General features: G+C 39.6%; 1 protein-coding gene across 1 annotated transcript in view; it reads right to left on the reverse strand.

The window, feature by feature from the left end:
• The window catches only part of LOC136151439 (contactin-associated protein-like 3), a 160525-nt gene that overhangs the window by 66744 nt on the left and 78832 nt on the right, over positions 1-14949 (reverse strand). Inside the window, exons 8-9 of the mRNA XM_065912556.1 lie at positions 9717-9891; positions 1309-1415 (exon numbers count right to left, since the gene is read on the reverse strand). Coding sequence (XP_065768628.1) covers positions 1309-1415; positions 9717-9891 — 282 coding nt within the window. The remainder of the gene's footprint in view (positions 1-1308; positions 1416-9716; positions 9892-14949) is intronic.

The raw sequence follows: 14949 nt of genomic DNA on the forward strand, positions 1-14949 counted from the left end.
CCCAGAGGTCTAGGTCCTTTCAAATAAAGAGTTACCCTGGCAAATTCTTACTTGGCACTAATATAGCAAATTGAGTTGCAGGTGGGATTGCTCCAGCTGAACTTGTTTAGGGGATATTTAGGGCATGAGTCATCTCCCTTTGTCTTCCAAGAGACTTTGAGTTCCTCTGCAGAACCCTCGGTGGTAGGGACTCAGGGTTCTCACCCCAGTGCCTGCCTCCCTGGGATTCACTTCCCAAAAGGACAAATTTATGTCAATCCAATTTCTGCCTTTCTCCCATATGTGGAAATAAAATTAAATAATTCACAGGGAAGAGTTCTTAACAGTGCAATGTATTCCCCCAGTAGGAGGGACTGAATGTGGTGAGATGAGTGAATTTTCATATCATGCTGTCTCTCTCTGAAGACCAAGAGGGAGGGGTGCTATGAGAGAAGAGTTTCAGAAGTGTCAGTAGTGAAAAGGAAATAAGGAAAACAATAAAACAAAAGCTTAAACAACAGCCAATAATTAGAAAACCAAGGACATTTCAGGGCTTTCTGTCATAAGTTGCTTGTAGATAATGGATTGGTCGATCATAAAGATTTATTAGCTTTAAAGATGAAAGAATGGTTCTTCAGAAAAGAGACTGATGTTCTAAACAAAAGAAACACCAATGAGAGGTGATCGAGAATGTGACATTGGGTAAAAAAACTTAGCTTCTCAAGTGCAAAACACAGATAATTGGACATTTATATCCTAGAGCTGTTTCAAGGATTAAAGGAGCTGAAATAAGCAGAGACCTAGAATTATGCAAGTACATGGTAAGTTCCAGTATATTAACCATCATCATCACCACCACCAACACCAACACCATCATCACCAAAGAGCATCAAGATTGCAAAGGGACCTGAGTGTTCACCCGGCTTCTTACTGATATTGAGAAACCCAACCAGGTTAGCTTCCACCCTGCACTTCTGAGATTCTTCCTGCTTAATTTTATAAACATTGTTTACAAAACATGAACTCTAGATTTTATTTTTACCTTTGACTATATTTTATTTTCTTATGCTTATTTTCTTTCACCTACTATATTTTCTGTCCTAGGATACACGTATTTCTGTAAGCTGCCTTACCACTCATATGAAATAATGCAAAATAAAAAGTATAAAAGGTAAAAAGTAAATTAATCAGACAAAAATTAATGTCTAAAGTAATTATTTTTGTTGTTACTTTCTAGCACAGAGTTGCACAGACATGCACATATACACAAAATAATGGAAAGAAAAACAGAGCCACATGGAAATCTGGACAAAGGAGTGCGAGGCTTACAGGAGTGGCAAGTCGCGCCCGTGTAACCCGTGTGTGCGCAGTCGCAGGAGAAGGTGCTCCAGGACTGGGAACATTCACCCCCATGTTCACAATAGCTGGGCAAACACCTAGGGGAAAGCAGACACAGCACTATTCCTCACATGTGGTCATGATAAATTGTATCTTAAAATGTAATCAAAGATTGATAGCAACAGTGAATTGACCAGAAAAACTTAACATGGACAACACTTGCTGGGTCTATCAGCAAAATTTTCAAATGTGATATCAATTACAGACTAAAAAGTTCATTAGGTGCTCCCAACTGTCACGCATTTGTGACAGGCAAATTTTCTACACATCTCATTACATCAGAAAACGTGTTTGCTTTTTCACAAATAAGGCAAGATTAATTTCATACATGACTAAGGATATAAACTGCCTGCAGTGGCCACAGCACATTTTCTGTCCTTGACTCCATGCCCTTGCAGTGTGACCTATGGATACTTCCATCAGAAGGTACAGCTTACTTCTCCATCTTGAGTCAGGGTTGGGCATGTGACCTGCTTGGACCAATGAGGCATTAGCAAACTGACCCAGCAGAGGCTAGAAAAGGGCTTGGGCAATGGGCTCTCTCTCTCACTGAGTTTTGAACCCTGAAAGCGCAGCCACATGAAGGAACGTGGGCTGGTTCATGTGATCCAGTCACTCTGGTGGGTTCAAAACCATAGGACAAGTGAATGGGAGGATTATAAGTCTTGCAGCTGTCAGCTGAACCCTCAGGCAACCACAGATGCAGGAGAGAGCTCAGCAGCAAATACAGAACTGTGAGATAAACAAACAGCTGCTGTTTGGGGCTGGTAAGTTTTAAAGATAATCTACTGTGCAGCCAAAGCTAGCTGATGTATTATGTACACCACACTGTAACATATTGCCATGTTGACTCAGTACATAAGAAAACATTTTTTTCTTCATTTATTTTTATTAGTTGGAGGCTAATTACTTTACAATATTGTAGTGATTTTTGCCATACACTGACATGAATCAGTCATGGATTTACAGGTGTTCCCCATCCCGATCCCCCCTCCCACCTCCCTCCATTTTAAAGAGAAGGAAAGAAGGCAGGAAAACGGAGACACTTTTTTTTAATCCATGTAGTATCACAGTGCCAGGGATTCTGAATGTCATCTACTTTAGTCAGACTGAGGATGCCCTCAGGAATTAGAGAGAGCACTTATGACTGAGGGCTTTATTTTTACTTTTCCCCTCATAATTGAATAAACCACAAAATCACTCAGGTAAACCAAATAACCACTTACGTCTCATGGACACTATTACATCTCACTTATCAAAATCAAAGGTGAGATTTTAATGTTTGTTTATAAGATTAAAATTTTAATTGTAAGAAGGTTATTTAATTTTTTGTTATTAAAAATAAATGCTATCCTCAAAGCAATCACAAACTGAATTAAAAAATATATAAAAATATATACAACATAGTCAAGTGGAATATATTGCAAGTATAAAGGCTGCTCCAAAATCTGAAAAAATAATTTGAAAATTAAGGCAATCTATTACACAAATAAGCTAAAGAAGAAAAACTATAAGTTCACATCAATAGATGCAGAAAAAGTCTTTGACAAACTCTAACACCAATTCATGATAAAAAGCAAAACAAAAACAGTAACAACAAAACACCTAAGGAAACTAGTAATGGAGAGCAATTTCATCAGCTTGATTAAAAAAAACCTTTCAAAACCCTAGAGCAACACCATATTATTGGAGAGAAACAAGCTTTCTTCTAAGTATAGGAGCAAAAATGCTTTCTTCTAAGTGTAGGCGCAAAGCAAAGATTTGCTCTCACTACTCTTATTCAAACATTAGCTAAGCTGGAAGTCTTAGCTAATGCAGTCAGACAAAAAAAGGAATAAAAGATATGTAGACTGGAAAGAAAGAAATAAAACTATCTTTGTTCACAGATGATATGATTCTCTATGTAGAAATTCTGAAATAATGAACAAAAAACTTCTGAAACTAATAAGTGATGAGAGCAAAGTTGCAGGATTATTTCTCATAAACGAACAATGAACTGAAATCTAGAATAAAAAACACAGCACTTACATTAGCACTATCAAAAAACAGAATACTTAGACACAATAACAAGACATATGCAGGATCTATACAAGAAAAACTATAAGATTCTGATGAACAAAAATAATCTAAGTAAGTGGGGATATTCCATGTTCATGGAGAGTAAGGTTCAAAATTGTCAAGATTTCAGTTATTCCCAATTTGCTCTATAGAGGAAAAGAATCTTAATCAAAATCATGTAATTTTGTGGATGTCAGCAAACTGATTCTAAAGTTTACATATAAAAGTGAAAAAGATCAAAGAACTAAGATTACCCAACCTCAAGACTTGTTATAAAGCTATAGAAATCAAGGCCATGTGGCATGGCAAAGAGCAAACAGACTAATGGCACAGCATAGAAGGTCCAGAAACAGGTTTACACAAATATAATCCACTCATCTTTAACAAAGATGCAAAGGTAATTCGCTGAAGAAAGGACAATTTTTCCACAAATACTGCTGAAAGAACTGGGCATCCACATGGAAAAAAATATTATAAACACAGGTTCTACATCCTTCACAACAATGAACTCAGACTAGATCTCAGAAACTTTAAATGCAAAATGCAAAACAGTTAAGCTCTCAGAATATAACACAGAAAATCTAGGTGACCTTGGTTTGGCAATGACATTTCAGAAACAGTCAACAAAAGAAAAAAAAAATGGCAATTTGCACTTCAGTAAGATTAAAAAAAATCTTTTCTATGAATTACACTAAGAGAATGAAAAGATTAGCTATAAACTAATAGGTAACTTCTGTAAAACATGTATCTAACAAAGATTGGGGTATAAAATACAGGAGGAACTGGAGAAAGAAACGCCAACCCACTATAATATTCTTGTCTTGAAAATCCCATGGACAGAGGAGTCTGGCAGGCTATACAGTCCATGGGTTTGCCAGAATCTGACACGACAGCAACTGAGCATGCATGCATGCACTTAAAATTCAACAATAAGAACACAACCAATTAAAAACTTGGGCAAAAGATCTGAATAGACACCTGACTAAAGAAGGTACCAAGACTGCAAATAAAAATACAGAAAGATCTCCAGCATCATATGTCAGTAGAGAAATGCAAATTAAAGCAATGAGATAACACTACAGACTTGTCAGGAAAGCAAAAGTCCAAAACACTGACAACGCCAAATACCAGCAGGGATGAGGACAGCAGGAGCTCTCATTCACTGCTGGTGGGAGTGCAAAATGACACAGACACTCTGTAAGGCAGTTTGGCAATATTTCATAAAACTCAGCATCTTCTTACTATATGATCCAGTAATTGCATTCCTTCGTATTTACTCAGATGAGCTGAAAACTTACTTCGATACAGAAACCTGCACGTAAATTTTTATAGTAGCTTTGCTAACTCTGAAAACCTGGAAGGAACCAAGATGTCCTTCATTTCAGTTCAGTTCAGTCACTCAGTCGTGTATGACTCTTTGAGACCCAATGAATTGCAGCACGCCAGGCCTCCCTGTCCATCACCAACTCCCGGAGTCTACCCAAACCCATGTCCATCCAGTCAGTGATGCCATCCAGCCATGTCATCCTCTGTCATCCCCTTCTTCTCCTGTCCCCAATCCCTCCCAGCATCAGGGTCTTTTCCAATGAGTCAACTCTTCCATGAGGTGGCCAAAGTATTGGAGTTTCAGCTTCAACATCCATCCTTCCAATGAACACCCAGGACTGATCTCCTTTAGGATGGACTGGTTGGATCTCCTTGCAGTCCAAGGGACTCTCAAGAGTCTTCTCCAACACCACAGTTCAAAAGCATCAATTCTTCTGCCCTCAGCTTTCTTCACAGTTCAACTCTCACATCCAAACACGACCACTGGAAAAACCATAGCCTTGACTAGACGGACCTTTGTTGACAAAGTAATGTCTCTGCTTTTTAATATGCTGTCTAGGTTGGTCATAACTTTCCTTCCAAGGAGTAAGCGTCTTTTAATTTCATGGCTGCAGCCACCATCTGCAGTGACTTTGGAACCCCCCCAAAAAATAAAGTCTGACACTGTTTCCAGTTTCCCCATCTATTTCCCATGAAGTGATGGGACCAGATGCCATGATCTTAGTTTTCTGAATGTTGAGCTTTAAGCCAACTTTTTCACTCTCCTTTCTCACTTTCATCAAGAGGCTTTTTAGTTCCTCTTTACTTTCTGCCATGAAGGTGGTGTTATCTGCATATCTGAGGTTACTGATATTTCTCCCGGCAAACTTGATTCCAGCTTGTGGTGAATGGATAAACTTGTGGTGAATGAATAAAAATATATAATATTGCTTAGCACTAAAAACAAATGAGCTGTCCAGTCACAAAACACCTGGAAGAACCTTAAATTCATGTTATTAAGTAAAAGGCTCTGTATGTAGCACATGATTCCTATACATGACATCCTGGAATTGGCACAACTATGAAGAGAGTAAAATGATTAGTGATTTCCAGGCCAGAGGTTGGGGAAAGGGAGGGATGATTGAATAGGTGATGCATGTAAGATTTTTAGGGCAGTGAAACTACTATACATGATACCATAATGGTGAAGCAAAACAGTATGCATTTGTAAAACCTCATAGAACTGTCTAACACAAAGAATGAACTATAATGTAAATCAGTGTGTATGTGAGAGTCACTCAGTCATGTCCAACTCTTTGCGACTCCGTGGACTATAGGCCATGGAATTCTCCAGGCCAGAATACTGGAGAGGTAGTCTTTCCCTTCTCCAGGGGATCTTCCAAACCCAGGAATCAAACCCAGGTCTCCCGCATTGCAGGTGGATTCTTTACCAGCTGGGAAGCCCATGTAAAGCAGGGACTTTGGTTAATAAGAATGTATCAGTATCAGTTCATCAATTCTAATAAGTGTACAACACTGATGCAAGATGTTAAAAATACAGAAACTGTGTGTAGGGAGACTGGAAAAAAGAGATAGAGGAGAACTCTCTATACTTTCTGCAAGCCTAAAACTGCTCTAAAAAAATTGTGTGTATTAATTAAAAATGTTCATTGTAAGGGACTCAATCAATACAGGCAAGTATATGAAATTTACTCAAAAAAAAATGTGTGTGTATGCTTAGTCGCTCAGTCATGTACAACTCTTTTGCAATCCCATGGACTGTAGACCACCAGGCTCCTCTGTCCATGGAATTTTTCAGGCAAGAATACTGGAAATGGGTTGCCATTTCCTTCTCCAGGGGATCGTCCCAAACCCTGGGATCCAGTCTGTGTCTCCTGCATTGCAGGTGGATTCTTTATCACCTAGCCACCAGGGAAGCCCTTATCCATAGCTTGACAGTCAGCAAATTACAATAATAGTTAAAGAAATGGACAGTCAAGAACAAAGTCACCAAGTGTCTGGAGGGGAGGTATTTCAGATGGTGTTCTGCAGATCCTCTCGGGGCTGAAGAGGTGGACTGACCCAAGCTTGGCCCGACCCAAGCTTGGCCCATCCCCTTTGCCCCTCATTTGAACAAAGTAGCTTCTTGCCTTTTTTTTTTTTTTAACAAGTTCAAACTCTCTAAAATCTTGCTTAAATAGATTCCATACTTTTTAATAAGATGAAGATGACTCTTCTATGATAAAGTATATTATAGGGTTACCTAAAATTGTTTGAGTATAAGATTTTTTCAAAAACAAAATGTTTGAGTTTGTAGTAATTAATTTTCTTTTAAATGTATTATTTATTTAAAAAAAAAAAAAACAAGATGCTTGTTTCACAATTTTGCATTTAGCATCTAGAAGGTTAATGTTAGATCAAAAGCAGTGGAACTGGAAAAAGTGACCCCATCAACACAGTCCATGGTTGGGGATGGCAAATACTTGAGCCTAAAAGGAACCTGAAAAGGGCTATGTAGCCTGAGTTACACAACATGAAATCCTAATGTCCAAAACCCAAAGAGTGTAAGGCGTGATCTCTCCTCACTGATATCCTTACCCCACAGCCTCGTCCCGAAGGACAGGGAGACTTTCCCTGTAAAGTGACATCAGAGCCACAGGAAGGCAGAGTGTCATGAGCACAAGTCCTTGTGTGGCTCAGGAAGGTTTTCTAAGCACCCCTTGGGTTTCAAACATCTTTGCAGCATTTGCAGTGTGCGGAGGAATGCCACTGTGAATTGTTAATTCCTGTGCCTGATGGATAGAAGTCATAAAGCTAGCTGCATTTTAATAATAAAGCTCAGCTTCACTTGAGCACTTTAGGACTTGCTCGGGGCAGGCAGAGCGGTGGGCAAGGCGGATGGCCGGGCACAGTGCGCAGCTCCCAAAGAGCCCGGGCGGGGGTGTCTGCTTCGCTGCGCTTTTAAGGGAATCTATTTCATGGTACATTGGACATGCAGTTAGTAGGTATGGACTAAAGGGCTGAGGAAAATGAACATTTTTAGTAATAAGAAGAATGGAGAATAAGGACATGTCCTTAGATGTTAAGCCATAAAAAATTACAATTAGTGACTATATAGGCCATCCAAAGTGGCAACAGCTATTTTTATACCCACTTACAGAGTTGCCATGAACCTGATTTGTATAGAAGATAGCTTAACAGTACAGAAGTCTCCATAGATTAGTACATATATCTGAAAGTCTTCTTAAAATGTGATGTGGGAAATGTTTCCATTTTCTATTTTGGTCACACACAACATAGATATGTTTGTTTGTTTGCTTTTTTATTTTTGGACAAGAAACTTTTATGCACAAAGGGACCACCATTATGTGAGAAAAATATTGTGATTGCAACAGATGCTGGGATGGAATGCCCCAGGCCCTAAAATAACTTTCTTTGAGTTTCCGGACTGAAGTGACAGCCCTGCTGCTGCCTATGAACTTGACCTCTCACCCTCTTGCCCTACTAACTCATTCCCATGGGTGAGGGCAGCACTCTACATCCAAAAGAACATTTCTAACCCTCTTCCAAGACTCAAGATTCCAGAGATGACTGCAAGTAAAACTTACAGATGTTGCTGTAGTTTCTATGCCAATTGTTTTTTATAATCTGAAAATTAGTATTGAGAGTTTTGTCTAAATTATTTAAATAATTTTTTCCACTACAAATGGATAAAATGCAAATATCCGGCCATGGGCATTTGCATTCAAGTATCAAGTTCTTGGGAGTCAGTGTTTTACATACTGGGAATTGTGATCTTCTCATACATTGCTAAATTGCGCTGTAACTTGTAGTTAATTGGTGATGACAGGGAATTTCAACTACTGTTAATTTTGGATTAGATTTACTCCACAAATGTGCAGTGTGAACATTTGAAAAGTGCCCCATGTGTGGATGTGTGGGGATGTCTGGCGTGTGTCCATTTGTTCAACACAAATTTAATGCACTGCTATTGCAGAGAAGTCAGACATACTATGGACAGAAAAAAGGTGCATGTGTGATGATTAAGCCATCCCTTTTAGCCAAAATTACTTAAGAGTCTGATAGCATGGCTAGCAAACAACTTTGGTAAAGTTGCAATGCTTAGAAATGTTAATATGCTATTGTTTTAAAGCTTTGCCTTTCTTATCTTCTCCAGTAAAGTGGTACTATGCTCAGTATGTGGCGACTGAATCCTCTCCACTCTTTGCTGTGTTTACAACATCACTAGATTCCCTAAAGCTTCAACTTTTATCAAAGAAGGAGTTACTTTTCATTTTTCCTGTAGAATAGAGTATGTAAGGTGAATGCAGCTAACCACTTAGAATTTTGATTTCTGGGTCCTCCATGATCTCTTTAGAATGTTCTAATCTGTTCTCTGAAGTGTTAGAAATTTTTAAAGTATATAGTCATCAATAATTATAATAGCATCAATAGTATTCTGTATGAATTAAGTAGCCTGGAGGCGTATACAAGGAAAATTTATGACAGTGTATCTTCTAAAAAAGTATCATTGGAAAGAAATGATTACTTAAAGTCTGTCATTTTTGTTTTTTGTATAAATATAATGTTCCCCTATGGAATGGAATACTGGGAATGGAGAAAGGGCAAGATGCTCTTTTTCACCAGTTTATTTGTTTCTAATCTACTATCAAAAATTGAAAACAGCAGGGGGTGGGACCAACTGAGAGAGTAGCATTGAAACATAGACATTACCGTATATAAAATATTAAGGGGCAGCCAGTGGGAATCTGCCATATGAGGCAGGCAGCCCGAGCTGGTGCCCAGTGACAACCGCGAGGGCGGGATGCGGTGGGGGAAGGAGGGAGGGACACGATACTTACGGCTGGTTCACACTGCTGTATGGCCGAAGCCAACACAACATTGTAAAACAAGTACCCTCCAATTAAAAATTAACAAACAAACAAAAACAGGCACGCTGATGGGAGGCTGCCTACCTATCTATGAGGCCACAGGTGTCTATCTGGAGGTCACGGAAACTCCCTAGCGCCCCCTGCTGAATGGAGATGGGATCCACTGCTTCGTCGCCAATGGAAATGCGCCTCAGGCAGCCCTGAAATCCAGCCAGGGAAAGAGCACATCCAGGGTGTGAGCTGCTGTTGTCAGGACAGCCTGAATGAACACGGAGACACAGGAGAAAACAAAGTTATGAAAAAATATTGTACAGTATTTCTCATTTGCAAAAATTGCTAGTAGGCACTTGAAGCAAGAAAAGCTATGGCAAACCTAGACAGCATATTAAAAAGCAGACACATTACTTTGCCAGCAAAAGTCCGTTTAGTCAAAGCTATAGTTTGTCCAGTAGTCATATGCAGATGTGAGAGTTGGATTATAAAAAAGGCTAAGAGCCGAAGAACTGGTGCTTTCAAATTGTTGTGCTGGAGAAGACTCTTGAGAGTTCCTTGGACAGCAAGGACCCCAAACCAGTCAATCCTAGAGGAAATCAGCCCTGAATATTCATTGGAAGAACTGGTGCTGAGGTGCCAATACTTAGGCCACTTGATTTGAAGAGCTGACTCATTGGAAAAGATCCTGATGCTGGGAAAGATTGAGGGCAAGAGGAGAGGGGACAACAGAGGATGAGATGGTTGGATGGTATCGCTGACTCAATGTACATGAGTTTGAACAAACTCTGGGAGATAATGAAGGATAGGGAAGCCTGGCATGCTGGAATACATGGGGTTGCAAAGAGTCAGACATGATCTAGTTACTAAACAACACCATTTGAGAAGGTCACATCACCCATGGAGAGGGTGGTGGAGAGCTGACAAGAACAAAATGTGTTGGTATTGGTAAAGTGTAAAAATAAAGACCAAAGCCAGGCTGTAGAGAGATCAGAGGAAGGGAAGATGTGAAATCTGACAAATAGAGTTACTGCACTTTTAATTTAAGCGGTCTGATTTATTTCTTGAAAGCACATTTAAGACATCACTCTTTTTAGTATGATGTTAAACTAGATGAACTAAAGGCATGTGAGAGCAGAATCAGGAAAAAATTAGAGGCACAAGAGGACTTAATAAATTTAAAATGTTTAAAAATAATCTTAAATTGAGAATTGACCTGGATACCCTCCATTCATCTAAATATTGTTAAATATCCACATGTGTGCATTCACAGGCATATTTTAAAACACTTTTGATAATAACTGGTCTAAAAGCAATTTATGCTTACTTTTCTTTTTTTAATTAGGCATTTTAGTCAAATATATTTCAACATGAATACACAAACAAATTAACAACATCTCATAACTATATAGCATTGTGAATAATGGAGAAAACAAGCAACACAATGTTCTATGGAAACAAGAAATGACCTTTGATTAATTTCAATAATGAGTCAAATTTACAAGTTCTGTTACAGCCATTAATTGGTTTGCTGTACAGTTACCAACCACAATTCCTGCAGAGTAGTTTTGTTTTATCCTCCTGGGTCTCCCAAGAGATAATGCTCCTAGAATGATTACGAGCAAGGACAAGACTTTAACATCAAAATCAAAGCAAGTAGGGTCCAGAGCCACATTCTTCTCCACTTGTAAGGCCAGCAGGATTTTGAGTGCCCTCTCACCCTCCCCTGAATTGTCTCCTAAAGAAATCACAGGTTCTTAGGTTTGCCTACTGCAAGACTGACAATGTAGGAGAAGATGGGGAACGTTAGGCTAAGAGGATGCTGTCACCGTGAAATGCTTCTGTAAAAGGCAGCAATTTGGAGAAACCTGCTGTACAGAGCCCAGGTCCCATTACTCCCCTCTAACCAAGACTGAGGCCCTCCCCAGGAACAGCTGGGCTGCAGGAAGCTAGCTCCCATAAGGCTGTGTCTGTCCTCAGGAACAACAGTAACTGAGGATGCAATGAGTGATGCAACACAGTGGTTGCACACCATTTTCTCAACGGGGACGTCCTTAAAGTGCATGCCTGCTTCAGAGAACCCCTTGGGGACTTCAGAGGCTTCACCGCAACTGCCCTGCAGTTCAGCTTGTCTCTCTGCCCATCACAGTTACTCTTTCAACCTTCCAGGTGTTGTTTCAAAGAATTACCCCTACTAACCCACCCACATGCAAATCTCCCATGCAGAGGCAGCTTCCTACGGAATGAAAGCTACAACTCTACAAAGGAAAAATGCTCAAAGTGTTTACTGAATTGAACACTTTATTTTCATCTGCAAATATGAAACAAGGACAATATTCTAAATGATTAACATTGTAATAATTCCCCAAAATTGTCAAGCAATTTTATGATTGACAAGAAATTTACCTATTTTATTTATGTTTTGCCTTACCATGTTTCATTTATATCACTTATAGAACTATTTTTTTTGCTTTGTATTTTCCAATAATTTTAATATTCAGAAATTCTTATGTTAATATTTACAGTTTGGGGTTATTTTATAAGATTCTTATTTTTTATTTTAAATAAAAATATTTTATTTTAAATCAGATGGAATAAGCAATTTTATAAAGTAAAGATTTTGCTCATTGTACTTCTGTGTTTTTCATTCATCTCTCTTTGTACTTGTGTCTTGAAATTGCTGGTGAATTTTCAAAGAGCAAGAACTGAAGACAGAGCCTCTTCTTGTTCCTGCATAATGGATGCTAGCTTTCTACCTAAGAATTTTCATAAAATATACACAGTTTTCCTATACTTTCCTTTCAGTGACTGAGGCTTTAATGGTTTGTATTTCTGACAAACAGAATTCAAAACAAACCAAGGACTGCATCAGGTTGAAACCATTAAAGGCAAAATGAAACCTCAGAAATTAACCTCAAAGGGACTTTGACATTTCAATTGTAATGTTACATCATAAAGAACTGTTTAACACTGCAGCTTTCCTTTACCATTTTCTTGTCTTGTGTGAAAACACACACCTTTCATGTATCAGAGAATCTCTGAAGGCCTGGGTCTATTTGGAGGAAACCTGGGATACCTTTACATGCTCTGTGCTCTGCGGTGTGCTGGGCTAAGTCGCTTCAGTCACGGCCAGCTCCGCGACCCCATGGACCACGGCCGGCCAGGATCCTCTGTCTGTGGGGTTCTCCAGGCGAGAGTACTGGAGTGGGCTGCCACACCCTCCTCCAGGGGGTCTTCCTGATCCAGGAATCGAACTCACGTCTCTTACAGCTCCTGCCCTGGCAGACAGGCTCTTTACTGCTAAATCGCCTAGGAAGCCCCTGTATCTTCTAGGTGGCTTCTCCTTACTGCACTTAGTAACTAAGAATATTAGGATAAAACATAGGAAACATGAAGTCAATAAATAATTTTGTGGAATCCCTGTTAATCCTTGTCTCTTTTCTTCCTTTCCTCCAGATTGCCATCCTCAAACTCATCCAGAACACATGCAGTATCTAACTATACCTGCTGGGACAAAGAAAAAACATATCCAGTAGTCACAAGGAAAACTTTCTGAAAGTGAAACTTCAAAAAAGGAAAGGTCAAACCAACGAGTGCTCTATTCTCCAGGTATGATATAAAAGTCAAGAAGTAAGGGCACTGCAGCCTGGGAGAAGCTCGGGTCAGGAGACACCTTTCCGTACAGATGGCTGTCCCAAAGCCCTAGCGGGCCATTCATCCATGACATGATTTGGGACGGACAGTGACGTGCACAATGAGTAGTTACTGCTAAATTAATGAAAGATATCCATCATGACGGAGGGACTCAGGAGTTTAAGTACCTCTGAGGATGACAGATAAATTGTCATTTATGTCAATACACCAGAATGGGTCCTCAGATGAGACTTCATTAGACTTGTCATAGGCTAACTGGCCTGCTAACGTTTCACAGAAGGACGCTTGGGGGATTTTGAACATAACTGAATATTCCCCAACTCTGTAATGCAAGTATGCTATTGAGCAGTACAAAGATTCAATAGAAGGGAATTTATTAAAGCTTTACTTTCCACTACCCCTAAAAGCAGGCACCAATATACAATGGACCATTAGTGAAACTGCTGTTGAAGGAAAATTACAAAAAAAGCTCAGACTAAGAAAAGGCAAAAAGGAAAAAGGGATACTTTCTGACTTCCCTGGTGGTCCAGTGATTAAAAATTCACCTTCCAGTGCAGGGGGTGTGGGTTCGATCTCTGGCCGGAGAACTAAGATCCCACATGCGGCGGGGCAACTAAGCCTGGGTGCCACAGCTAGAGAAAGTCTGAATGCCTCAGCAAAGACCCAGCACAGCCCCGAAAAGACACCCAGGAGGGTGTGTAAAACTTTAAAAAGTGATACCTAGATCACAGAGTTCTGAAGGGACTTTTAGAAATATTGCCATTTTATAGACAACCCTTCTTACTGTAAGATAGTGTGCTCTGAGATCACCAGGCCAAGATGGAATAGAGACTTCCAGGTGGCCAGAGAGCTGTGGTTTAGGCTTCCGTTCTGCAGTAATCACTGAAATCAGCTCTTTCAATGCTAAAGTGTCCTGAAATTATATGGTCACCCTAACTATAAGGGGGAGAGTGAGAAAGCTGGCTAAAACTCAACATTCCAAAAACTAAGATCATGGCATCTGGTCCCATCACTTAATGGTAACTAGATGGGGAAAAAATAGAAACAGTGACAGATTTTATTAATTTTATTTTCTTGGGTTCCAAAATCACTGTGGACAGTGACTGCAGCCATGAAATTAAAAAATGCTTGCTCCTTGGAAGAAAAGCTATGACAAACTGATATAGTGTATTATAAAGCAGAGACATCACTTTGTTGACAAAGGTCCATATAGTCAAAGCTATGATTTTTCCAGTAGTCATATATGGATGTGAGAGTTGGACCATAAAGAAGTCTGAGCCCCAAAGAATTGATGCCTTTAAATTGTAGTGCTGAAGAAGACTCTTGAGAGTCCCGTGGATAGCAGGAGACCAAACTGGTCAATCTTAAAGGAAATCAACCCTGAATATCTACTGGAAAGACTCACGTTGAAGTTCCAATATTCTGGCCACCTGATACGAAGAGTTAACTGATCAGAAAAGATCCTGATGCAGGAAAAGGTTGAGGGCAGGGAGAGAAGGGGACAATAGAAGACAGGATGGTTGAATGGCATCACCAAATCAATGGACATGAGTTTGAGCAAGCTCTGGGAGATAATGGAGGACAAGGAAGCCTAGCATGTTGCAGTCCAGGAGGTCGTAAAGAGTTGGACATGACTTAGCAAATGAACAACACAAAAAATGTTGATATTTGG

This window comes from Muntiacus reevesi, chromosome 20 (genome assembly GCF_963930625.1).
Source record: "Muntiacus reevesi chromosome 20, mMunRee1.1, whole genome shotgun sequence".
In the NCBI taxonomy this organism is placed as follows: domain Eukaryota; kingdom Metazoa; phylum Chordata; class Mammalia; order Artiodactyla; family Cervidae; genus Muntiacus; species Muntiacus reevesi.